At 41.5% G+C, this 27,722-nt stretch overlaps 1 protein-coding gene across 2 annotated transcripts in view; it reads left to right on the top strand.

Annotated features, from left to right (window-relative positions):
- The window catches only part of CNTN5 (contactin 5), a 1,042,858-nt gene that overhangs the window by 631,738 nt on the left and 383,398 nt on the right, over positions 1-27,722 (top strand). For both annotated transcript variants that reach the window (XM_038372749.2, XM_038372738.2), the window contains one exon: positions 24,431-24,554. In XM_038372749.2, coding sequence (XP_038228677.1) covers positions 24,431-24,554 — 124 coding nt within the window. The remainder of the gene's footprint in view (positions 1-24,430; positions 24,555-27,722) is intronic.

The raw sequence follows: 27,722 nt of genomic DNA on the forward strand, positions 1-27,722 counted from the left end.
GAGCAATGAAATTTCAATCCACCTTTTATGTTTTTTTCCCAATTGCTTGGGTATTTTTCATATTTACTCCCAAATGATAGTTATGTGGATTAAACTATTTTTTCTTCAAATCTAATATAGTCTATAATCCTGACACACACAATACAATGTGGTGACACTTTTTTAGATGAAGAAATTCTCAGTTATAATAAATATTTCCTATTATTCCAATAACATTTTTTTTTCTTTATTATCTTGTTTTCTTTAGGGTGAGCCTTAAGAGAGTGTTAATAGAATATACAAATTACAATATTCTTTCTGCCAAGTAATCCCTATCTCAACAAAAAAAGGCAAAAATCACTAACAGTATAGACCAATAGTAATACCAGGATGATTACAGTAGCCTTTTCAGAAAGGTACTTTAGCGTGTCCTTAATTATGGCATGTTATGCTTAAGAGTTTTCATGAAGAAGGATGACTTAAGCATGTGCTTTTCTGAATTGAGGGCTATGTTAGTCCTACCTAGGAAAACAGATAAACTGAATCCTGAAAGCAATTGAATTGTGACCATGTTAGAACTGGCTTTCATTTTCTGCACTTGCATGTGTTGTGTAATGTTCAGTATATTTACAAAACTCAGGTACCGTCTATGTTCCTGACCTTGCTGACTCCTCCCCTGCAAACCTACGTACGGGAAAGAATCTGGAAGAATCAAAGTAGTGGAATGATGAACCAAAGTTAGCTGACTTTAGCAGTAGTATGTTGGCCTTTCATAGCATGTGTGTCTGGAAATTGGAGGTAGAAGGCAGCAATTGGTTGTTGGAAGAGGAAAGAAGGCAGATTTTATTAATAACATAAGCTGGAACTATAAAGAAATTTCCCCGTGAGTGACCCTGATGACTCCTATGGGTCTGGGGCTGAAAGTCTGGTAAAGAGGCGTTTTATTAGGATTAAATGCCCACAATCAGTTTGGTGATATTTATATATCCATGACTCTGGAAAACAATGATTTTTGTCGACTAGTTTGTGCCTCAGTTTAATGCAGTCTGCTGTGGAGTAGAAGGTAGAAAGCGTTCTCCTGCTCTCCCTAGCCCTGACCCCACATGAGGGCTGCTTGGGTTGGGACTTCGGAGAGTGCATATGTAACCCACACACCTCCTGGGTGTAGAGTTCTGTCCCAGCAAGTGGCACCGAGACTACTTAGAGAAAGATAAAATGAGTCTCCTTTACAGACTTAGCTAACAGCCAGTTGGCTTTTAGCTCGTGCTGTAGAGTCTCATGCACTAAGCTCCAGAAGTCCCAGATCTGATCCTGCCCGCCGACGACCGGGGTCTGTCGGCATTACAAGTGGGGGCTGGGAAGTCTCTGAAGCTCGGGACTCGCTTCCTCAGCTAGGAGAAGTATGTAACCCACACACCTCCTCGGTGTGGTGTTCTGTCCCATCTAGTGGCACTGATACCACTTAGAGAGAGTTAAATGAGTTTGCTCTACAGCCTTAGCTAACAGCCAGTTGGCTTTTAGCTCATGTGGTAGAAGCTCATGCACTAAGCTCCAGAGGTCCTGGGGTCTGTCAGCATTACACATGGCCTGCATTGTAGTTGTTCATGTAAATGGATAGACAAAGTCATGACTAGAGCTGTACAAATAATTGGTTTTTCGTTTTGCTGGTAGTTAAAAAAAAACGTTTCAGAAGAACCCCAAACCAACTTTTTTAGAATTTTTGTTAAATTGGAAAGGTGAGGGAAGTTGAATGAAACATTTAATTACATTTGCATTCACTGCCATCCTGGTTCCTTATTACCAAGATGTAGTTAAAAGAATTATGTTTTTCATCACCACTTAATTTAGTCTTATTAAATTTCTTACTCTAAACATGCATTTAATAGAGTTCAGTACTTGCTAAAATCAAGCTACTTATCAAAACATAATGTGATTAAAAGAAGCCTACATAGAAAATGTCACTGGGTATGTTTACACTTCAGTTAAAAACCTGCATTTGGCATGTGCCAGCTGATTCAGGCTAAGGGGCTGTTTAATTGCAGTGTAGGCATTCAGGCTCAGGCTGGAGCCCAGGCTCTAGGACCCTGTGAGGTGGGAGAGTCCCAGAGCTCAGGCTGCACCACAATTAAACATAGGGTGGCCAGGTGCTTGGTTTTTGACTGGAAACCTAAAGTCTACTTTCTGCGAGTGGGGAGGAGGCACCAGATCATCACCTGCTCCAGCCCCTATTTATGCAGGGCCACCTCCTACCTTCATGGGTGGCTGCAGCTCCCAGCCCTGACTTCACAGGTGAGTCCGTCCTGACCCGAGTGGGAGGGGAGAAGCAGCAAGCAACAGGAAGGAGAAGGAAAGAGGAGTGGATGGGGTGGGGCCTCAGGGGAGAGGCGGGGCAGGGGTTTGGGGGAAGAGGTGGGACAGATGTGGGCCTTGGGGGGAATAGGAGGGGCAAGTGTGGGGCGTTGGGGGGAAGGCAGAGCAGGGGAGGTTCTGGCACTCCTGTTGGAGTGTTCGGTTTTTAAATATTACCAAGTTGGCAACCCTAATTAAACAGCCCCTTAGCCTGTACCCTGTGAGCCTGACTCGGTTGACAGAGTCCAGTTGCAGGTTTTTAATTGCAGTGTAGATATAGCTACTGAATGCTAGATTCAGCAAGTCTGAGTTAGTTGAAATACCTATAGAATATCTTATTGCCATTCCTGTTATAAATGTCTGCATGGAGAATGTTGGCTGATGTTGTATGGGCACTGAATATCTTCCTCTCCCAAAACTTACAGCAGATGTGTCTATTTCAGATGGCAGGATTGGGAGAACTTGTTCAGGGAGTATCATTAGCCTTCAGAATGTGGCAATGCTGGAAGAGGCTATTAAGAGAATCTAGAGTGTGTGTGCATCTGCTGTTGGGAGAATGCCAGCAGTCCAATAACTTAGTCTGCTTGTGTGAATTTGCTAAATAAATGGTTCTATTTTATGGAGACACACATGAAAATTTGAGGGAAGAATTTTGCGACCTCTATTACCATTAGGCCCCTGATCCTGCACTGATGCACCAGCATCTTAGCTACACTGAAGTCAATGGAAATCCATATTATTGTGTCTACCCTCACAGAACATGCTGAAGCCCTCCAGTGACTCTGTTAACTAAAGATAACTGAGGTCTTCTGAATCTTAAGTTAACTAAAATCAGCCAACTACTCTTCCTAAGGAGATCAGCTTTTTCTATTTTATATATATAATGTAATATACTGGAAATTACAGTCTCTTGTGTTAACACAGTGAACATTAACTTTATATAAATCAAATAATGCTGTTTTGAATTTGGAATAATTTGATATTTTGCTCTGCAGCGCTTTGGTGGTATTTCCTTTTTGGTTTTTGAGAGGATGTTATGACTTGGCAGAATGGTGTTATCAAAATGGATGCTACTACTTCATTCTCAGGTGTTGAGTCAAAGCTGCTGCTGCTACTACTAGTGTAAACTTGTAAAGCAAACGTATTCATGTCACAGTCCTTTATTAATTAGAAAAAAGTTTGTTTGAGGGCTCTCCTAATCTTTAGATCAAAAAGGTAATTTTTTTAAAAAAATAACTGATTTTTAATATGACTGAATTATTTTTAAAGTCGTTGTCTCAATATACTGAACACTCATCATGAGCTCTCAAAAAGTGGATTAACAGATGAAACTGCATGTTTCCACAGTAATAAAGGTTAATTGAAAGACCCTGAAGAGTCACCTCAAGAAAAAGCCAGTGTAGATTAAAACCTAACAGTGAAAGAATAAGTATTGAATTGAACATATTGAGCAACAAGTAAAACCTGATTCACATGATTCACATCACCAAAGTGATTCTCTCTCTTCTTAAAACCAGATCCCGCCCCCCCCATCTGAGTATAAAACATCCGTGTGTTAATATGTGCAATATTCCAGCAACTTGCCTGTCACAAAGTCCTTGTAGGAGGAGATTGTCACAGCCCCATCTGTGTCACGATTAATTAGCTGCTTCCCCAACTGGGGGATGGGACTGGGAGTTGAGGTAAGGGGATTTGCTGATAACTAAAGACACCAGGCCCTTCTAAAAGATCTGAGAGACTTCAATCTGGGGGCTGACCACAGCTACTGAGCAAGCTTTTGTGAAAGGCCCTGAGTCATGGTGTGAAGAGGTTGGGTACCCTGGTGGAACAAGCCAGGGGACCCAACCGTCTACACTAGGCAAGGTGCAGGAGAACAGTGCTTCAGGAGAACTAGCCCAGGAGCCAAGTGCATAGTACTGAAGCAGAGGGAAGGACTCAAATGGGTCCCAGATGGAGAGCTGAAGAAAAGCTCACAAAGAGTCAAAGAACTCATTTGCTTATTTGGACTTCTTAGTTTAATTTTTTGTTATCCTTGAATGGTTTAAGCTTGTTTCTGACTTGGCCAGAGGGCCAAGTCACATCTACAGCAGTGACCCATGTGTGTAGAGCTCATTAAGGAACCCTTAGAAGAGGGGACTGACGCAGAGCACATTGGAGTCACTCCTGGCCGCAAGCAGGTGCTTGGTAGGCATACACCCTGTTATATTACCTATTTTTTTCTGAGGCAGTTAATTTCCAAGAGTGATCATGTGACTCTTCAGTGTAGATATGGACATCTTGATGGTTCTGTGACCTGTCAATTACTTGTGGTTCTGTTTGTTTGGATAGGTGGATTTATTACAGGGAAACTGGTACTGATCTCTCTATTTAGGTTGCCTAAAATTATGCATTGTTAAAATATCTTGTGAGCCTTCTTTCAGGAGCTCTAACATCTTCATGTTTGCTAGGGGACTCTGAAAAATTTGTCAGGGAGAAAGCATTGGTGTCAGAAAAGAGCATTTTCTTTGTCCCATGAAATTCTGTTCAGATTTAGTTAGTATTTTTGAAAATTGCCATTTTCCTTCTCCCACGTGCTAGTCAGGAATGTTTTGGCAGCATGCCAGAATAATAACTGAACATGAATGTTAAAGCCCACACCACCATCAAAACAGCAGCAGTGGTGCATTGGGAGCAGACAACCTCTCCTGGAGGGGAAAAAGAACGAGCCAGGATCAGATGTCTTCCATAGCCCTCCTAACACAGAACATCAGTCTCTTTCCCTGCCATGAGGATACCACACCTTGTATGAGTGAGAGAGAGAGGGGATGGTTGCCTTGAATCATAGACCAAGCACATGGCCCCAAGAACCCATCCTCTCCCCCTCACCTGCAACCCCAAGATAACCGCCATCTCCTGATGCTAGCTAACAGTTAGTCCTGTAATACAAGCTGTACTGCAGCACTGAAGATTCAGGGTTAAAACCCAACCAATAATGCATGATGAATGTTCTTACAATTTCACATAGTAAAATTTATTACTACTTTTTTCCTTTCTACAAAAAATGGAAAACTATATGCAAACTCCTCAAATTGATGGAACATTTCATTTGCAAAGTCAAGCACTTGACATTAGAAATGCCAGAATTCAGGTTGCCTGTGCAGCCTTGATTATGTCTTCTTGTACGTATGCATTCTGATGGTTTTTAATTACATGATCACATATTATTTTTCCACAGGAGCCCCATGTCATTCAGAGCACAGGCTGCAAGATGCTCTGGTGATGAATCAGTGCTCTATAGTGAAGAGGACTGTTTGTAGGACCCGGCCTCATTTTATGTAAAAGTTGAAAGGCCTTGAAAGAACAAAGCAGGAAACTGCATAAAGAGAAAGGTTAAGGCAAGTGAATGCCACAAAGGAGAACTCGGTTCTATCCCTGCCTCTGCTACAGAGTTCCTATGTAATGATGAGGAAGACACTTAAGACAAAATTTGGCAATTGGTCCCTAATTGTGCACTCCTCATTTTCAAGCTTGAGATGCCTAGGGCCTCATTTATAGGAATGGTGAGCTCTTTCCACTGCAACTGAAGCTAATGGGACTTGTGTATATTCAGAATCTCTGGAGGTAAAGGCACAGAAATGAGTTCATGGATGGTAGTCATGCAGGTCTGGAATTCTGACCTTGGCTTTACCACATTCTCATTATGTGGCCTCAGAAAATACTTTTTGTCTTAGCTTACCCATCTGTAAAATGGGTATAAAAATTAATTATTTGTGTGACACTCAGATACCTTGGTAATAAGCTCCTTAGAAAAGACCAAAAGGAAATGTATAATCCTTTATTCATTGCATTCTGTACTGTAAATAAGGCTGGGACTACTAACTGAATGATGAGCATAAAAATATCAAACATCTGCATCATTCCCTGAGCACAGTCTATCTTGTGCAATGAAAGAGGCACACATAATTGTAACTGGTCATGTAATTAAAGACTATATCATAATTCATACCCGCAAGGGGGCAGAATTACAGCTGAACAGATTATTTATTATTTAGTATTTCTTAACTTTTGAGGGCTTGTGTTTTTTGTGTGTATAATATGAAAAATATGGAGTTTATAGATTTAAAATGCTAAGTATTTGCCTTTTCAAGAAAATATATAACTAAAGAGGGGGCAGTCGTTGGTGGACTACAGTGCAAAAGGGTGTTCCAAGCGTCAGGGTTGGTAAGGAAAAGAAAAAGGCTATTATTGTAAATGATTATATTATTCTTTTACAATAGTTTGTCTATGACAGAAATTGGAAAATCAGCCCAATAGTATGTTACAGTTGTTGTACAGGCTTTGTGTTCAGTATGTGTAGAGTATTGGTGTTCTTAGCCCAGTTCCTAGTGGGTGTGTCCATGTTGTCTGTTGCAGATAAAAAAGCCAAGGATTAGATGAGCATTTTTCATACATTGCATTGTGATACTCTGGTTACTTGCTACATTCACATTTCTGATCATTAAACATAACAATCACATCAGGCCGATTTATTTTTAATAATATATATATTGTAGGATAAGACAGTTCCTAACGCAGTTGAGGTTCTGGCTGTCACACACTGTACCTTGCTCCCTTCATTAAAATAAACTGTCCACATCATATACAAAACAAAGATACACTTACTATCAATGAGCCAATATGGTTCAAAATCTGGTGAGCATAAAAATGCATTGGAGAGTCCTTTGCTATCAGAGTAGTTAAAAATTAGCTTATCTGTCAATGCATATAAGTGTATAGTTTGGTTTCTTTTTAAAATTGTGTACCCAAAAGTTGCTTGTTGAAGTCACATAATATATTTTAAATTTAAGAAAAATACTTTAAGAAATATTCCCAATCCACTATTTCCTGCACAATGCCGATTCAAATAATTCAATTAATTGTGGTAATTGGCCAGATTGCTGCTGAAAATGAGAACTTACAATTTTAAATGTGTGCACAAACTGGCTGATTCATTAGCCTCACCTGCAATATGTGCCCATACACTCTCCAAGGCAGACATGTCATTATATAAAATATGATCACTACCACAGCAGGTAAATTAGATATAGAGATCGGCAGGGTGTGAATAAAAGGCCTGATGAACAAAAAATGTTGCCTGTGGGAAATTAAAATAGTAAGTGATGGCATACGCCTGCCTACACCTATTTCTCAATGGATGTATCTTGGTTAAATAAAGGCTTTGATTTATTGTGTCTCAACATCCTTGTTGTGACACTTCATACCTTTTTTATCTCTTCTCATTTGATGTTCTTGCTCACATATTAGAACAGAAAAAGGAAATACAATTTAGTGTACTATCAGTTTGTGGGATTCAATGCTTCAGATTGTCCGGTACTATGATTCATGGATTCTAAGGCTGGAAAGGACCTTTGTCATCATCTAGTCTGACCTCCGGTATAACCCATCCCATGGAACGCCCCCAAAATAATTAATCCAATCTTGATTTAAAAATCATCATTGATGGACAATCCACCATGACCCTTGACAAATTGATCCAGTGGTTAATTACTCTCACTGGGGAAAACAAGTGTAAATGTTTAAGTCTGTATTTGTCAAGCTTCAACTTCCAGCCATTTGATCCTTTACTCATTCTTGTGACTCTTCTTTGAACCCTCTCCAATTTATTAAGATGCTTCATGAATTGTGGGCACCGAAATTGGACAAAATATCCTAGTAGGAGTCATACCAGTGCCAAATATAGAGGTAAAATAACCTCTCTACTCCATACTTGAGGTTCCACAGTTTATGCATCCTACAGTTGCATTAACTCCTTTGACCTACAGCTTCACAGCAGGAGCTCATGGTCAGCTGAGTATCCACTACGACCCCCAAATCTTTATCTGAGTCACTGTTTCCCAGGATAGTCCCACATACTATAAGTATGGCCTACATGCTTTGTTCCTAGATGTATACATTTACAATTAGCTGTATTACAACACATTGTTTGCTTGTGTTCAGTTTACCAAGTGATCTAGATCACTCTGAATCAATGACCTTTCCTCTCTGTTATTTACCATTTGTGCAAACTTTATCAGTGATTTTGTTTTCTTCCAGGTCATTGATATTATTAAATAGTGCAGGGCCAAGAACTAATCCCGCTGGGACCTCCTGGAAACTCACCTGCTCGATGACAATTCCCCATTTATAGTTACATTTTGAGACCTACAGTCAGCCTAACAGTCAGCCATTTAATGTGTGCTATGTTAACTTTGTGTCATTCTAATTTTTAATCAGAAAGTCATGTGATACCAAGTCAAATCCCTTACAGAAATCGAAGTATATTGCATCAACCAAACTTGTAATTTCATCAAAAAAGATAGCAAGTTAGTTTGACAGGATTTTTCCATAAATCCATGTTGCTTTGCAATTACATTAACTTCCTTTAATTCTTTATAAGTCAAGTCTTGTTATTGGTCCATTATTAGATGGAAATGGTAGAATTATCAACAATAATGGTGAAAAAGTAGAAGTGTTCACGAAATAGTTCTGCTCTGTATTTGGGGGGGAAACAGATGATATAGATTCATCGTATGGTATCTCTGGAGGATGTTATTATCTTGCCCAAGATCGATGTCAGGTTGACAGGCATATAACTACCCAGGACATTCCATTTACCCTTTTAAAAAATTGGTATAACATTAGCTTTCTTTCAGGTTTCTGGAACTTTTCTAGCGCACCAAGCAGGGATTTTCATACACCCCCCCTGAATTTCCCCAACACCCCTGCAATGGACAACTAGTTACCTGCAGTGTTGCCAATTTAGTCATTGGTTAGAAATTTGAATGGAAATTGAAACATTAATACACCCTTTAAAAGCATATACAGTGTATGATAAAATACTTGTACCTGAAAAAGTATAATAGGTTTGAAAAGTACAAACAAAGACTAGCTTCTTCACAGAGCTGTTTTTTTCTGACAATGTTGGCACATTCATTTTGGCAATGTTGGCCAACCTTATAATTTCAAATTATGATTTGTAATCAAGATCTGAATGAGCTCTCCCCTGACAGCTAGTGATGAGCCAGGGACAGGGGAAGGCTTCAGGACCAGACTGTATTTTCATGAATTCACCTACTCTGCCTAGGTATCCAGCAGACAGAATAGTGTTGCCCAAGTGATCAATTTTGGCTGGTGTTGGGTTACCAATCACTTTAGTATTGAAGGTGGGGATCATGAAAGGTTGTTATCTTTATTGTATGAGTTAAAGGGCAGCAGAACAATATTTAGTCTGTCCTGATTGAGAGGGTCACCCTCAATGCTTAACTTTTTCCAGGGTTGAGCCCCCGCACCTCTAGGCTTGGCAGTTCATAGCCCCAGGACCTCTGGGCTTGCCACATCAGTTATGAAAGTAAAAAACTTGATTGCGCCCAGTACCTCTTTCATTACAAATTAAGCACTGGTCATCTTCAACTGAACTGCACTCACTAAGCAAGGGATTTGGTTGGCAGATCCCAGTGAAAAGAGGGGTGGATGACGAAACAAGAGTTTTGCTTGGTGGTGTGGGCTGTGCCTAAGAGTCACAGGCACAATTTGACTTGCGCCTCTCCTCTATTTAAAAATAAGTTTATTAGGCCCCATAGAGTCTTTTGTTTTGTTAAGTGACCACTAGAGCTGAAATCACTAATATTCAGGTCTAAGTGCTTTGACCTGCTGCAGGACAGCATTTCTGTAAAAAAGACAGCCCAGCCTGCTCTTGCTGTGAGGTTCCCCACTGACAGCTGAAATCACAGAGTTGGGTGGAACCTCTAGAGACTGACTCACAGACGTCACAATGACAGATGGCAGCAGAAGGTGACTGCGCAGGGCCATCAGCAATGGAGTGATGTAGTGAAGGTGGCATGACAAACAACAGCAGCTGGAGTGAGTGGCAAGCAACTGGAGGAACAAGCAAGGTGCCTTCTCCTCCACAGCCCCCCAGGATGGGAGGTGAACTCATGCAAAAGCACCACTGAACTCTGGGTCTTCACTGACCAAGGACAACAACTATGAGTGGGATGCAGTAGAGGGAGTAGGGAGGGGCACGTTAAAGGAACATTTGTTTCTTGGACTATGTTTTAGTGACTTCACTCCAGAATGCTAGATTTGTGACTGAGAAACTTATATAAATATACATTTCCTAGTAGGCCACAATTTTAAAAACCCATTATTTGCCAAGGTTATTATCTCACTCTGTTGGTATCTCAAGAGTTTGCTATCTTAGGGAGTTTCTGTACTAAACATTTTTATTGTAATTAATTTTTACGTGAGAACATAAGAATAGCTATATTGAGTCAGACCAATGGTCCATCTAGCCCAGTATCCTGTTTTCTGACAGTGGCTAATGCCAGGTGTTTCAAAGGGAATTAACAGAACAGGACATTTATTCAGTGATCCATCCATTCCCAGCTTCTGGCAAGCAGAGGGTTTCCGAGTATAGAGTTGCATCCCTGTCCATCCTGGCTAATAGTCATTAATGGACCTATCCTCCATGAACTTATCTAGTTCTTTTTTGAACCCAGTTATAGTTTGAGCCTTCACAACATCCCCTGGCAAAAAGTTCCACAGGTTGTCTGTGTGTTGTGTGAAGAAGTACTTCCTTTTGTTTGTTTTAAACCTGCTACTTATTAATTTCATTGGGTGACCCGTTGTACTTTATGTTATGTGAAGGAGCTTATTCACTTTCTCCACACCAGTCAAGTCATATCCCCTCTTAGTCCTCTCTTTTCCAAGCTCCTCCTGAAGGTCAAAACAACAGACTGGACTTCTAGATAGAGTGCTTCTGTCGATGTGCATGGGCTGAAATTGTGGAAAAGCAGCATCACTTGCCCCATAACCTCAGCCGTGCAGAACACAATGCCATCAGCAGCCTCAGGAACAACTCTGACATCATAATCAAAAAGGCTGACAAAGGAGGTGCTGTCATCATCATGAATAAGTTGGAATATGAACAAGAGGCTACTAGGCAGCTCTCTAACTCCACATTCTACCGGCCATTATCCTCTGATTCCACTGAGGATTACCAAAAGGAACTACACCGTCTGCTCAAGAAACTCCCTGAAAAAGCACAGGAACAGATCTGTGCAGACACATGCCTAGAACCCCAACCAGGGGTATTCTATCTGCTTCCCAAGATACATAAACATGGGAATCCTGGACATCCCATCATCTTAGGCATTGGCACCCTGACAGCAGGATTGTCTGGCTATTTAGACAGAGACAAACACCTACAAGATCTCTATCAAGCATTCTTACAACTACAGTACCCAGCTGCTGAAGTGAAGAAACAGATTGACAGAGCTAGAAAAGTATCCAGAAGTCACCTACTACAGGACAGGCCCAACAAAGAAAATAACAGAATGCCACTAGCTGTCACCTTCAGCCCCCAACTAAAACCTCTCCAGTGCATCATCAAAGATTTACAACATATCCTGAAAAATGATCCCTCACTCCCAGATCTTGGGAAACAGACCAGTCCTCGCTTACAGACATCCCCCCAACCTGAAGCAAATACTCACCAACAACTACACACCACACAACAAAAACACTAACCCAGGAACCTATCCTTGCAACAAAGCCCGATGCCAACTCTGTCCACATATTTATTCAAGTGACACCATCATAGGACTTAATCACATTAGCCACACTATCAGGGGCTCATTCACCTGCGCATCTACCAATGTGATATATGCCATCATGTGCCAGCAGTGCTCCTCTGCCAGCAATGCTCCTCTGCCATGTACATTGGACAAACCGGACAGTCTCTACGTAAAAGAATAAATGGACACAAATCTGACATCAGGAATCATAACATTCAAAAACCGGTAGGAGAACATTTCAACCTCTCTGGCCACTCAGTAAAAGATTTAAGGGTGGCAATTTTGCAACAATAAAGCTTCAAAAACAGACTCCAAGGAGAAACTGCTGAGTTTGAATTAATATGCAAACTAGATACCATTAACTTGGGTTTGAATAGAGACTGGGAGTGGCTGGGTCATTACACATATTGAATCTATTTCCTTAAGTTAAATATCCTCACACCTTCTTGCCAACTGCCTAAATGGGCCATCTTGATTATCACTACAAAAGTTTTTTCTCCTGCTGATAATAACTCATCTTAACTAATTACAGGTTTCAGAGCAGCAGCCCTGTTAGTCTGTATCCTCAAAAAGAAAAGGATTACTTGTGGCACCATAGAGACTAACAAATATATTTGAGCACCAGCTTTCGTGAGCTACAGCTCACTTCGTTGGATGCATTCAGTGGAAAATACAATCTCCCCACTGTATTTTCCACTGAATGCATCCGATGAAGTGAGCTGTAGCTCATGAAAGCTTATGCTCAAATAAATTTGTTAGTCTCTAAGGTGCCACAAGTACTCCTGTTCTTTTTGCGGATACAGACTAACACGGCTGCTACTCTGAAAAGTGTTAAAGATGTGAGCATACCATGAATTTATATAATAAAAGTGGAGCTTGGTTTCCCAGACCGATCAGCAAAGCCAATGCTGATAAACTATGTGAAGGCTGCAAAACACCAATCCTCTGGACTGCATCAGCATGCAGAAAGCCTCATAAGCCAGTCATTGTCAAAGCTAATTTTACAAGTACTTAACCAGGCGGTTAAAAAGGCTGGAGACGCACAACACAGTTTATTCAAACAAACATTGTCACATCATACTGTCTCTTTAAACAAGAGATACTACACACTACAGCCTGGAAGCCAATGTTAAGTGCATTGTCATTTGTTAATCCTGAAATTGGACCCTGGTTCTGACCAAGACCAGCAAATGCTCACTATCTTTCTGCAAGAAACTCAACTGTCTGGTTAGAAGCATGCAGTGCAACAGTGAAAGACTCAGCAGTTGAAAAAGAGAACTCTCTCACTACACTCAGAAAATGTGCATACATGGCTGATAAATGGACCGATGCAAATGGGTGTCAAGTATTAAGTCCCTGCATACATTATCTTGATGTCAGTGTTAGGACAGTAGATTAATTTCTAGATGTTCAGGTTATGCACATTGGCTGCATCTCTGACAATGCACATCTTAGAGTTCAATGCTTGTAAATTGAACCCCAAGGAGATGGCTGCTTGTGCATTTGATGGAGCTGCAAACTTCTCCGGAAGACATAGTGGAGTACAAGCTTTGCTCAGAGAAAAGTGTAACACTAAACTCTCCTAGGCACACTGCAGCGGCCATCTACTCCAACTAGCACTAGTACAAGCTGCAGAATCTTCAAAAGGCATTTAAAAAACTATAAATTTAATGTCTTCATTATGATCTTTTTTCAGCAAGAGTTCAAAAGGACTGAACATCTTGGAAAATATAGAAGATACACTGGGACTGAAGTTCAAATTAGTCCAACCTGGGAAAACCCGCTGGCTTTCTCATGAGTGATCCTTCGCTGTTGTCTTAAAATTACTGCAACCGTTATTATTGGCTTTGGAAAGTATCTATAAAGATGGGTTGGATCTAATTAGTGAGGCTGGTGGACTACTTTTGCTACTACGTTCAGAGAAGACAATCGCCATTCTCTCTTGTAAGTCTACTGTTGAAACCACTTGGGTCATTAAACAATGCCATCCAGGCATCTGCTACCACAGTAGTAGATCTTTGTCCAGCAATGGACAAAGCTTGGATCAATCAGAGAGAGATCCATTGAACACGTACTGGAAGAAGCAAAGACTTCAGTTCAGAAGTTGACTAATTAAATTGACTCCTTAAATGAAAAGGACAAGAAGTGTTTGTTAAACCAGATGAAAAGGTAAAGTACACAGGCTTGATTCTTATATCTCGACAACAGCAACTTCTGGATCTCTGTGTAGCTTTTACAGATGTCTGTTTTATAAAACACTGACAGTTCAGTGGAGTGAGGCACTACCTGCAATAGGGCTGCCATGTGATCAGGACAGAATAGAGAATTTGAACACAGAGTGGAATATCATAAAATAAATGAATGAATATTTGTCAACTTATTTTTTTATCATTAGTGGTTTGACCCAATTTTTGTACTATGTTTCCTGGGATAAAAGAAGTAGGAATTCATCTCTTTCTAGTCCCAGTCACAATATCTACAGTTGAGCATTCTTTTTCTTCATTGAATAGAATTTTGTGTTCTGAAGTCGCCTTCTGCATGATGACGAGCATATCATGAAGGAGTGGAAGTACCAGACAGATGAGAAGCCACCAAAAATGAATGTACTGCATTCGAGAAGTTCAGTAACAGAGTTTGTGCAAAAATATAACAAGAAACCAAGAAGGATGTAGATATAGTGTTTCATAGTAGGCTTGAGTAGCCCACTTTAATTTGTGTGATGATTTAAAAACATGAGTTAAATCTAATAAAATGGTTGCAAAACATTTTTCAGTTTTTACTATGGTGCATTACAGCTCACCTTCACCCTAACAGTCTCACCCCTCATCGGTACACACACAGAGGAATTTTTGAACACCCCGCCCACCCTAATTTCAATTCCTGGGGGAAATCACTGGTTATTAAAAATCAGCAATAATGGTCCAGAAAGCTCCTCAGACAGCTCTTTTTAATGCTCTTATCTTAAGTTATCTGGACGTGATAATTTTAAAATGTTTCAGTTTAGTAGCTTCTGTTTAACATCCTCCAGAGATACTAGTGGAATGTAAAGAGTTCATCATCACCATATCTATAATCTCTTTTTTCCGCACAAATACAGAACAGATTTTTTTTCTTGAACACTTGTTTTTTCACCATTATTATTCCTAATATATTTTTTTAAAAAAACTCCTTATTGTCTTTAATTCTGATGGCCATAGATTTATCATTCTTTCCTTTTGATTCCCTTATCAATTTTCTACTATTCCTAACTTCTGATTTCAGTTCATTACTATCAACTTCTTCTTTCTTCCATTTGTCATATAGTTTGTATCTTCCTTTGCTTCCCCTCTAAACCACGTTTTATTTTATTTAACTAGCACAACCTTCTTCCTCAGTTGTGAGATTATGGGGTTTGGTCATCTAGTAAGATGTTCTTAAATGATTTCAATTTTCACTCACATTTTTCTGATTAAATTCTTCCAGCTGATTTGGCTCATAATTGTTTTCAGTTTTGTGATATTGGCCCTATTAAAGCACTTATTACTGGTCTGGACTTTATTCTTCTTGCACATTATGAAAGTGATCACTTGTACCTAAGCTACCATTAATTTTTAATTCTGTGATCACTTTATCTTTACCGTCCTAATAAAGAATTCCCATATGTTGGCTGTAACACTTTCTGAGTAAGGAAATTGCCATCTATAATATTTTAGAACTTGCAAGGATGTTTTAATACTAGCAGCATGAGACTTCCAGCATGTCACTCAAATTGAAATCCCACATAACGCAGCTTTTTTCCCTACACATTATAAATAGGTGCATAAGGACATGACCATCCTGTCCCCTATTATGTTTTGGTGGTCTGTAGCAGACATCAACTAATACCTCATTTTGTGTTTTATCTGTTACGATATTAATCCATTAACATGCAAGATCACTTTCTTCTGAGTTGTCAGTGAAACAGGTAATGCTATTTTTGACAGCGTGCCCCTCCCCCCTCCCCTTGTGTCCACTCTATCTTTCCTTAATAGGTTATAACCATGAATTAACATTCCACTAGTGTGAATCATACCAGCAGGTTTCAGTAACACCAACTAGATTGAATTTATGCTTGTAAGCGAGCAATTGCAGTTTCCCCCTGTTTGATATTCAGGTTCCACTCTTGCTGTATAAGCAATTCAGGAGTTTCTTCTCCATGTCTTTTGATTCCTTGATTAATTTTGTTCACAACATATTGATTTTGAGCTGACTGAGTGCCAATAGTGTGCTGTCATTGTATGCAAATCATGCATTGCATGCACCCCAGAAGGTGCCCACTTGACAGTTCTGTCCAGCCTGCAAATGAACAAACAAAATGGTGTCCTATGTACAGTGTGACTGTGCATGCACCATACATGTGAGGTCACACTGCATGGAGGATTCAGTTTTCCATGCAAGCGTACGGTTGCATGCCTGACTAAACATATCATGGCACACCACTGCTGAGTCCTCATGGTGGCCAGCATTCACACACCCCCACCAAAAGAAGCTAGATAATTTCTCCTTTAAGAACATTTGTAATTATGGATGTTCAAATAATAGGTTTATAATAGGTGTAATCAAATATTATGCTATATGGCATAAACTGATCCTCTGCATGGATTGTGAAATATATACCCCTTCTACTGCTCATCATACACACCCTTTGCAGCATTGCATAATCTGGTGCAATTTCAAAGGACATTTCATTTTTTCCCTGGAACAGCAGTTTTTCGCCATAGCCAGGATTCCAAAATAATTATATAATTTGGTACAGCAAATCCTCTGTTCCTATTTAAGTTTTTTTCTAAAGCAAGTAGTAAATGTACCGGTAAGTAATGCCCCTTAGAATAAAAGTATTGTTGTTAAACTTTTCCTAGTCGTCTTATTTTCACCTGCTTATTTGCTATATCTCTTTGAAATGTCTAGGGCTCTGACCCTGAAAACACTTAAACTATGTGAATTTATTTATTTATGTACCATTTATTTCTATGGTAGAAATCACGTGTTCAAAGCTACTGATGTGCATAAGTATTTGCATGATCAGGCTCTTCTGTTGTCACTTGGCAGACATCCAGATTCAAATCTAACCTTGTAACTTTGCTTCCTTGTGGGGGACTAAGACACTGATTTAATTATGTGATCAAGCTATAGAATTATAGAAATGTAGGACTGGAGAGGATCTTGAGAGGTCATCTAATCCAGCCCCTGTACTCAAGGCAGAACTATGTAATAACTAGACTATTTCTTACAGGTGTTTGTCTAATCTGTTCTTAAAAACCTCCAATGACTGACATTCCACAACCTCTCTAGGCAATTTGTTCCATTGCTTAACTACTGTGACAGTTAAGAAGTTTTTCCTAGTGTCCAACCTAAACCTCCCTTGCTGCAATGTAAGCCCATTATTTCCTGTTCTATCCTCAGAAGTAGAACGTTTTATATACTTGAGAACTGTCATCAGGTCCCCTCTCAGTCTTTTCTTCTTCAGAGTAAACAAACCCTGTTTTTTCAATCTTCTCTCACAGTCATGTTTTCTAGACCTTTAATCATTTTTGTTGCTTTCCTCTTTGACTTTCTTCAATTTGTTCACATCTTTCCTTTTCATCACTCAGAGGTTCATGTTTTACAGGAAGATGCTTTCTTTCCAAAAATGCAGAGTGGTCTAAAGGCTTAGGCCAGGGTCTGACAGCCAGAATTCCTTGTCCTATCGTTGCAACTGTCACTTATTTGCTCTTCATTATTGGGCAATTTTTTTAAACATCTGTTTTTTTTAAACGTCTGTTTTCCAGAGGATCACTAGGAATGCTGTGAACATTAGTCAATATATCACTGTAAAACTTTCCTCCGTCATCAGAATATATGCATGAATTGTTTCCAGTGGTGATGGCTTCCGTTACACCATTCACACTCTCTTAGCCGGTCACCTGTGCTCCAGGAGCATCCATTTACAAGACAGCTGGCAGCAAGTAGGGTACAGTCTGTGGCCATTGACGTGGAATCAATCTGTGTGCCCTCTGTGGTAGCAGACAACTGCTTTGTCTACATCTGCTTGCTACGCCATTGTAGTGTGCTAGACTTTTGTCCAACATAGAAACTGTTGAGCTCTTCACTATCGAACCAATAGCTGGGAGCATGGGTCAGTGAGTGGCAGGGTGTGTACCGCACATTGGTAGGCCTGTTCAGTACGCCTCTGGGGCCCCATCCTGCTCCAAGATCCCTTGAAGAATTTGCCTGGGCATGTAAGGACCCAGTTACCCATTGGTACCACTCAGGAGGTACTGCTAGGGTCTTGCCAGTGGATAGGCTATATACCAGCAGGAGGACATATTAACTCAGCTTTATTTCATTGCTGGCTGGTGGCCACTGATGATAGTAAGAGAATCGCTACGTTGATCACTGTCACTAGATGCTCCATGTAGGTCTGTGTCACTAATCATGCGGTAGCACCAATCAAGACCATGCTGGAAAGCAATAGTCAACAATGGGGTTACCCACACTGAGATCAACCGCCGATGGATTTTGAGGCACAGAGGCTGAGACGTAAATAGTGGCAGACTGAGCAGGCACAGATTGTAATCCCTTTCTCAGTACTGAGATACTTACACACTTCCTGCGGAAAGGACTGCAACTCACACGTCGTTCTCTTTCGCCACAGCCTTACTCACGGAACATAAGGCGATGTCATTTCCACTCATGAAGGACAAAAACCCCTGCCTGTCTTTTCCCACCCAGTGCCGACCCCTCCCCCAAGCGCATCCCATCCCCACTCCTCCTCATGGCTCCTGCATGCCATGAAACAGCTAATTACAGCGAGCGGGTGGGGTTGGGAGGGAGGAGGAGGAGTTGACTGATGGGGCACCTGGAAGATGGGAAGCGCTGCGGGGCAGGGGGGAAGCTAATAGGAAGATTGCCTGTGGGTGCTAAGCACTCGCTAATAATTTCCGTGGGTGCTCCAGCACTGAAGCACCCACGGAGTCGGCACCTATAGCCGAGACCTTTCTACCCTCACTCTGTTTGATTTCATTGGGACGGTGTGCAGGTGCAGGATTGTGTGCTAGCAAATCTCATTGTATCAGTACTGCCACTCTTAACAGATCACAAATTATAAAATGGACCACCAAAAATCCAGAGATTACCACCCCCTCCCAAACCAAGATTTCAATTTTAGAAGATACTGTGGGGGTTTTGTTTCTTCTGATTTTTGAATTCCCCCTACCCTTCCGCAGGGTTTGTGTGAGACAATTAGTGTTGCCTGCTCTCCCAATTTTATTGAGAAAGTTGATTTTGGGCCTAGCTGCAGGAGCTTTCAGCCCCACATCGGCCCATCCCCTGCTCAGCAATGAATTCTGCCCCCACCCCTAGCAATTCAGTACCTCTCAGTTCAGCTTCCCTCAGCCTCTGCTTCTCATGGGTTTCTTCATCCTGTCCTTTCCCAGGGGAGGAGGCTACAGCAGGTCCTATTGTATTAATTTAGATGGACCACCTGGGGCACAGGTGCTAACATAACCCAGTCACTATCCAATATTAAACAGTTTTAAACAAGATTCAGGTGTTGGTAAACAGAGACCTGAGCCTGCTTAGTACCATGGCTAACACACCATGAAAAATCCTTTCATTAATATACAAAAAAGAAGGAAAAACAGTTACAGCAGTCTCTTAGATGGTATCAAAGATAACTGTTTTTTGCAGGGAAAAGAGAATACATTAGTTGAAATGAGCTGAAGCTGTAGTTATTGCTCTTGCTGTTAAAGTCTGATCCTGTTTCTTAGGAAAACAAGGCAAACACACACAAAAGGGGGAGAGGAAAAAACCGCAAAGATAGAAGCTGTATTTTCTGTTTCTGATACTGACTTTCACTTTCCCCTTCACTGCTGGAAAAACACAGGCACATCACACCATCTTATTAGCCACTCAGACCTGGCAAACTCATCCTGGCATCAGGCTGTTTGGGGCATTGATTTAGCTAACAGATGTAGTATCGGTAACAAAATACTCCATAGTAAATGCTACAAATTTTTCTTTTCTTCCCACTATCCCAAGCTACTGCAAATACACTTGAACACACAGCCCATCATACCACCAAGTCTAAAGATTTGGATAAGATAGTACCTAGAGTTGAAACCATGGTTTGATGTTTATAAAACACTCTTCCTTTTTGCTAAACTCTAGTCTCATCAATTTCTTATTCTAGTAGTCTATCTCGGCATGCAGCTGAATTGCAAGAAACAACTGAAGGTCACTTTTATTAGTATTTTTAGCTTACTTAAAGGATGGATTACCAATTGAATCTTTTGATTGTGAGAAAAAGCTGGTGCTGATTTAGGCTGTTAGTACAGGATATAAAATAACTTGTATAATATAAATGATACAACAATAGCTTATTGTTTATTGAAGAAATATAGAATCATGGCCTGATATGAAAAACTCCTGTACAGAAATTCCATTGAAGCCATGTGTCTATATATGACTTTAAAACAAACAAACTGAAGTAACTATTCGCAGGATCAACCAGTCCCTTAAATTGTTTTGCAGCAGTGGGTTGATATAGACAATGGCATTAAGATACTATGCTACTGTAAGCACAGAGGGGGAAAAACCTGAAAGAAACGGAAATTGGGGATTGTCAATTGCACCTACTCTGGTTTGTTTGCTTCACACATTGTTGAGCTAGTTTTAATCTTGTGTTAGTAGAAATACAAGTATCTGAAGTTATATCTTTTATTTTTCAGATTTTCTACATTAAACTAGCAATAAGCTTTTGATTCATTTCAACATATGTAAACACATCTTTATTAAAAAAAGATTGAAAGAATAACTACAGTAGAACCTCAGAGTTATGAACACCTTGGGAATGAAGGTTGTTCATAACTCTGAAATGTTCGTTACTCTGAACAAAACATTCTGATTGTTTTTTCAAAAGTTTACAACTGAACATTGACTTAATACAGCTTTGAACTTTACAAATTTCTGAAGAAAAACGCTGTGCTTTTTCTTAATTTTTTTAGTAGCTTACGTTTAGCACAGTATTGTACTGTATTTGCCTTTTTTTTTTTTTTTGGTCTCTGCTGCTGCCTAATTGCATACTTACTGTTCCAGATGAAGTCTGTGGATGACTGGTCAGTTCATAACTCTGAGGTTCTACTGTAGCTTTTGTTTGGCCTTTTCCTAATATGGAAAGAACTGAATAAACAAAAAGACACACAGATCTTAATAGAGTGCAATTTCTAGAGAGAATCAACTATCAACATTTGTCTGACAAAACGGCCAACCAGTGAACGATTCCTGTGATCCTCATCCTTTTTTCATACCCTAAGATCCCTTTTGGTATATTAAGACCCCTACTACCAGAATCCTTCTACTGTCTATCTCAGGGCTGGGGAAACTTTTTGGGCCAGGGGCCACATCTAGGTGGGGAAATTGTATGCAGGGCCGGGACAGGGGGTTGGGGTGCGGAAAGGCATGTGGGGTGTGGGAGGGGGTGCGGTGTGCAGGAAAGGGGCTCAGGGCAAGGGATGGGGGCAGAGGAGGGGGCTCAGGGAAGGGGGTTGGAGTACAGGAGGGGTGCGGAGTGCAGGAAGGGGCTCAGGGCAGGGGAGCAGGAGAGGTGCAGACTGTGGGAGGGAGCTCAGGGCAGGGGTTTGGGGTGCAGGAGGGGTGCGGGGATGCAACAGGGGGCTCAGGGCAGGGAGGTGGGGTACAGGAGAGGTGCAGCAGGGGATTCAGGGCAGGGGGTTGGGGTGCAGGAGGTGTGCAGCCAGGGGCTTAGGGCAGGGAGTTAGGGTGCAGGAGGGGTTCAGGCTGCAGCCTGGCGCTGTTTATCTAAAGCGGCTTCGGGGTGGCAGCGGCGTACCCCGGGGCCAGGGCAAGCTCCCTGCCTGCCTGCCCTGGCCCCACACTACGCTGCTCTGGAAAGTGGCCAGCACCACGTCCCTGCGTGGCCCGGGGGGGGGGGGGGGGATGAGACACAGGGCTCCACATACTGTCCTTGCCATACCTCCAGGTACCTCCCCTGAAGCTCTCATTGGCTGCGGTTCCCCATTCCCAGCCAATGGGAGCTGCAGGAGGCGGTGCCTGGAGGCAAGGGCAACACACTGAGCCCTCTGCCCCCCCACCCAGGGCCCCAGGGACATGGTAACACCTGCTTCTGAGAGCAGCGCGAGGCCTGCAGCACCACAGGGGGCAATCCCGTGGGCCAGATCCAAAGCCCTGATGGGTCAGATCCGGCCCAATTTAATTTAATTTAATATCTAAATTAAATTTAGATATTTGTTTTTAAAACTTGCCATCATACATCAGTGTTAAGTAAGGGGTTGGTAACGAGCACAGTGGTATTTTATTTCTTGATCCTGTAAAGAAAGTAAGTCACTGTTCTTCTTTCTTTTTCTGCTCTGTCTGGTCTCTCTTGTTCATTTGTCACCAGACTCCTCTATTCCATATATATAGTTCTGTATAATCTTTGCTCTAAAATGCTGAGAGCTCTATAATAGTGAAGGCAAATTTGTATGGTTTACGTTCACTTGTTTACCTACGTCAGTCGATCTGACAAATGTCCATTACTGAAAACCAGAAAAAAATATTTTCAGCTTTTTTGTACAAGTGTCCACCTGTTTTAAAACCAGCTTCTATTGTGAGTTGAATCACTTAAACAGTGTTCATTAGGATTATGGACCAGCCCAAACTGTGCGGCTCTGTGTGCCTTAATTCACTTAGTGCAGTTCGCCAAAAGGGGATCCTGTGGCCAAAAAGGGGTGGGTTCCAAAAAGTGACCAAATTAGGCCATTTTTTTATGTCAACAGCAAGCAGAAATGCCTAAGTGAGGTGTTTTCTCTATGGTGCACATACAAAGCTAGTCCTGGGGTAGTTTGGCAGCCTGCCCTGATAGGAGGGTGATAAGGAGCCAACTGCCAACATGTGTTTCTACAAATATATTAGGCTGACTTAAACAGCTGAATGCCAAATGCTCTCCCCAAGCTCCTCAAGTGATTTTGGACAAACCTGGGAGAAGTTTTATTATATGAACTGTAAACTGTAAAACCGTGATAGATGAACCCCTGCTCCTCTGTGTTTCATTGTGTGTAAAGGGAAAATATGTATGTTTGCCCTCAAATCCTTAGACCAGTAATTGCAAATTAAATTACAGGCACTGTCCCAAATTCAGAGGTGAGTCTAAGAGAATTGGGAGGGAATCTAAGTTGGTATAAATTACACTGTATTTTACTTCTACTACCCTGAATTACACTTGCTGAGACTTACATGATCAGACACATTATACTAATTTGAAATTTACACTCCTTCTACACACCACATCTAGATTTGGCCCATAGATTCAATGCATACCAATCTCTCTCAGTTCAGTCATACTAATGCTTATATACTAATAGACCAAATTCACAGGTGACATGGGAGGAAATGTACATTTTAGATTTCAATATACACACAGGTGTGGCAAGACTCACCAGCTGGTGCTGTTACAAATAACTTTACAAGTTCTTTCCTTAGTGTGAGAGTTCTTTACAGGCCTGAAATAAAGGACATGGTGGTATTTATTTTGTGCTACAATCAGTGTGAGGCAACAACTTTCTGATTTCTTTGGGGGTGCTCGACCCCTGCTACGTTCCAGGCCCTGCCCCCCAGTCCACCCCTTCCCCCAGACCCACCCTGCTCCCCCTCTTCCCACCCTGCCACTTCCAACTCCCGCTCTGCCCCAGCCCACCTCTTATTGCCCTGTTCTGCCCCCCTCCGAGCATGCCCTGCCCTCACCCCGCCTCTTCCTGCTCCTGCTTCTCCATCTCTCCCCCCCCCAGCACCTCCTGCCCCACTCTGAACAGCTAATCAGTAGTGGGTGGGAGGCACTGGAGGGGAAGGGGTGGAGCTGATCAGCGGGCCCCACCAGTGGTGTTGAGCACCCGCTATTTTTTTCCATGGGTGCTCCAGCCCCAGAGCACCCACAGAGTCAATGCTTATGCTACAGTCTCTTTGGGGGAAGCTGTTGAAAGCAGCCAGTTTGCTCTCTGTCTTAATCTCTAACTAAAGTCAACTCTTGGGGAAGAATTGCTTCCTGGGAACTGTATATAGATGTATATACAAGTGTATATAGGTGTATAGAGTGTAAATAGAACAAGTTACACTAAGAGAATACCCAGAGTCCATGTCACTGATTTCTTATCCAATGGGAAACTGACCTATAAAGTCCCAATATCTGCTGCTGCTCAGCAGAAGGGCAATGTTACATGACCTTTCCCCATGCTTTAAATTATTTATTATCCTTACAAACGAATGTAGTAGATCTCTAAGGAAACAATATTCAAGAACCGTTGTCTCTGAATTCACTGCTGTGGCATTTCTTAACCATATTTTAGTTTTTAAACCTACAGCATCTGGAGGCATTTGATGGTTAGTCTGTGGAAAAAAATATGCAGTGCAGTGTGATATTGTAACCTGAGTATATAAGAGCTCTGATAAGGTAATATTTTCTAAGAGTTCTGAAACTCAGGCCCCTTGTGTTTCTGCAGAAAGTGTTGATTACGGGCCAGTGTTTGTACAAGAGCCGGATGATGTGATTTTTCCCACTGATTCTGAAGAGAAGAAAGTGTCTCTGAATTGTCAAGCACGAGGAAACCCTGCTCCTATTTACAGGTACAGTGAGTCCATTGAGAATTGTTTGCAGCTTTCAGACTATTGGGCCAGAATGAATGGTGCTCTCCTTCTGAACAGCAGCATGTGGATGGAGAACAAAGTAATGGAAAGGCTCAGCAGCCCAAGCATAATTTCCCTGTTCCTTGGCTCTGGGACCAGTGGGGACTCTAAGGAGGCAAGTGCAATAGGGAACTGGCAGGAGTTATAGCCCCATGCCCCCAAAATGTGTCCAGCTGTGTGGAGGGGTCTCTAGATAATTATCTGACCCACATTATTTTAATATCTGAAGAGTTCAAAATCAATAATGGATTTTATTCCCACACCAGTGTGAGATTAGGAAGTGCTATCCCATTTGACAGATGAGGAATTGAGGCACTAGGTAAATTAAGTGATATGCCCAATGTCACACAGGAAGTCTGTGGCTGAGCCAGGAACTGAACCCCAGTTTTCTGAGTTGTAATTCAATGCCGTATCCTCTACATCATCATTTATACACTGAGCAAATGGGTAGGCTCTTGCCGCTAAATTCCCATGCAGTCCTCCACCAGCCATAGAAACACAGAAGGACTAGGTGTGCTGCTATTTGCTCACCTCTCTGCCACCTGCCCTTTGCAGGGATCAGTTACCCAACTCCACTGGTCATGGGCAACACAAACACTTCCCACAGGCCCCACTGTCTCTGTAGAGGTTAGTGATGGGCACGCTCCAACACGCTGAGCATCTCCCTGGAGTGTCCAGCCCCTTTTCTGCTGGACACTCATGGTATTCACAGATCCAGGCTCCCAGAGAAACTGTACATCCAGCATATCAGTTCCATCTCCGTACATAGATATATTTATAGGGAAATAAAGTATAAGTTTATTTAACAAAGGACAGAGATTCCAAGTAGATGCAAATAGAAGTATTGGAAACAAATGGTGACATATAAGCATTGAAAAGATTCCAATAGGCTTGATTGTGATACGCTGCTATTTGAAAATGGGACTTTGATATTTTTTTAAAGTAAAGTTTAAAAACTATGCAACCATTTTTTCCCCTTCCTACTCCCTTGCACCCCTCAAGCAACCCATTCCTCAACTAGGTGTTGTGTGTTCCTCATGGAGAAACGAGCACAGGTTTTTCATTCTTAAATACCAACATCTGAATAGCATAAAAGTAATAAGTAAAATATTGATATTACTGTCAGCCTTTAGGCAAAGATGGGATTTTCTTTCACCAGTCAACTAGATCTCCATTTCATTTGACATCTCACCTGAAAATCTATCGTAACTCTGTAACTGTCTTATTCAACCCCTCAAAATTTGTGGGATATTTTTATGATATTTTTTTCCTGAATAAAAAGGAAGAATTAGACTTTCTGCTGTGGAATGGTTGAAGTTTTCCCTCTATTGTTGTGAGACAGTACCAAAAATATTACTACCAAAAAAAAAATCACCATTGCTGAAACTTTCCTTGAAAAAACAAACTTGTTGATGCATTAAAGGAATCCATATTTTGGTTCTTGCATCAGTAATGACCAGAGTGTTTCCTGCAACTGTCATTTTGATCGGAGCTGGCCCTAGATCAAATCGCACCACAAGCGAGGAGCATCTTTGGTGCCTCCCCCATCTGTTAAACTTTTGAATACCTTATTTTTATTGCATTTTTAGCCCATTTCACGAGTTGGATGCATGATTTACAGGCATGATTTATCCCTGTCATATAAGACAATACATTTGCATGCTAGGATCTGTGAATATATAAGCCCAGCGCCTCCCAAGTCCTGCACCGCAGGTGGTTTCCTGTGTTGCCTGCCCCTAAATCCAGCCCTGATTTTGATGATTGTTTGAATGAAAAGAAAACAGGGTTGTTTATAAGTCACTTATGTAGTGCAAATGTGTGTGTGTAGTGGGGTGGGGATAGGAAGTCAGCGATGTCTTTGTCAGTTCTCAAAGAGAGCATTGACCAGTGTATAATTATGAGCATAAAAACATTTTTATTTTTTTTAAATGGTACACTTTTTTTGTTTAATATTTTGCACCTTCCCACTTCTCTGGGCTCTTCCCTTGGCTCTTTCTTAACAGCTCCCTTTTCCTTCCTTACCCAACAAAGACTTCATTCTTTCTGACACTCACAGAGGCCTCCCAATCAATCTTCTTCATGCTCCTATCCCAGCCCTCCCTTCGAAAACTCACCCCCTCCCTCACTTATTCTATGAACTACTCTTTGTACAATAACCCCGCACCACTTGGTGTTTGCTCTCCATTCCATTGTATGGCACTGAGCAAATGGCACTGCTGTGCCTTTCTCATGTTGTAAACTCCTTGAAGCAGAAACTTCTTACTTGCTTTGCTGTAGATTGGTCTGTAAACTGGTGGTGCTATAGAAATAATATGATAATACATCTGAGTGCTCACTCGAAAGTTCCTGATCTATGACTGCACAAGGTTGTTCTTATGCAAATATATCTTTTTGTGTTGGCAATATGTGTCAGCAATAGCACCATACAGCATTAGATACTCCTCCTCCAGTAGCTCTACCACTTGCTTCTTGAGAGATTCCACCAGCAGGCACCTTTCATACTTGATGGTCCCCCCAGCCTGGCTTTCTGTGAATAGGAAGTGCAGGCCACAGTCTCTGCAAGTCCACACGAGGATCTGAGTAGAGGCATCCATGGTTAGGTTGTCTGTCTGGATACAGGTGCAGGTGGAGGAGATAGGAGGAGCATTGGCACTGGTGATGGGGCACTTCCTAACCATAGCAATTATATTACAACTCTCGCACAAACTCCCCTGTTTGCTAGGTCCCCTGGGTCGCTTAGCCTCTGTATTTTAAGGCCTTCTCTCCTAGGTTAATCACACGGGGGGGGGGAGGTGATTCTCAAGGCTGATTGAGGCTGATCAAAGATAGTCAAGGATGATCCAGGGAACAAAGGCTCAAACAGTCTGCAGACACACAATCCTAACTGACCCAGTAACTGAAATAACTGAAAATAACTGAAATAATCTGAAAGAGAAAGAAAAACACAAACAGCCAAACAAACTCACTCACCCCAAAGTTAGTACTCGCATCTTGTTCATTCAGCAGGGGGATCTCCTTCTTCCCCTCTCAAATTCCCCTGTCCACCTATTAGCTCCTCAAAATACTAGTCTTAGTCCCTGAATCCTAGTCTCCTCTCCTAGACAATTT

This window comes from Dermochelys coriacea, chromosome 1 (assembly GCF_009764565.3).
Source record: "Dermochelys coriacea isolate rDerCor1 chromosome 1, rDerCor1.pri.v4, whole genome shotgun sequence".
In the NCBI taxonomy this organism is placed as follows: domain Eukaryota; kingdom Metazoa; phylum Chordata; order Testudines; family Dermochelyidae; genus Dermochelys; species Dermochelys coriacea.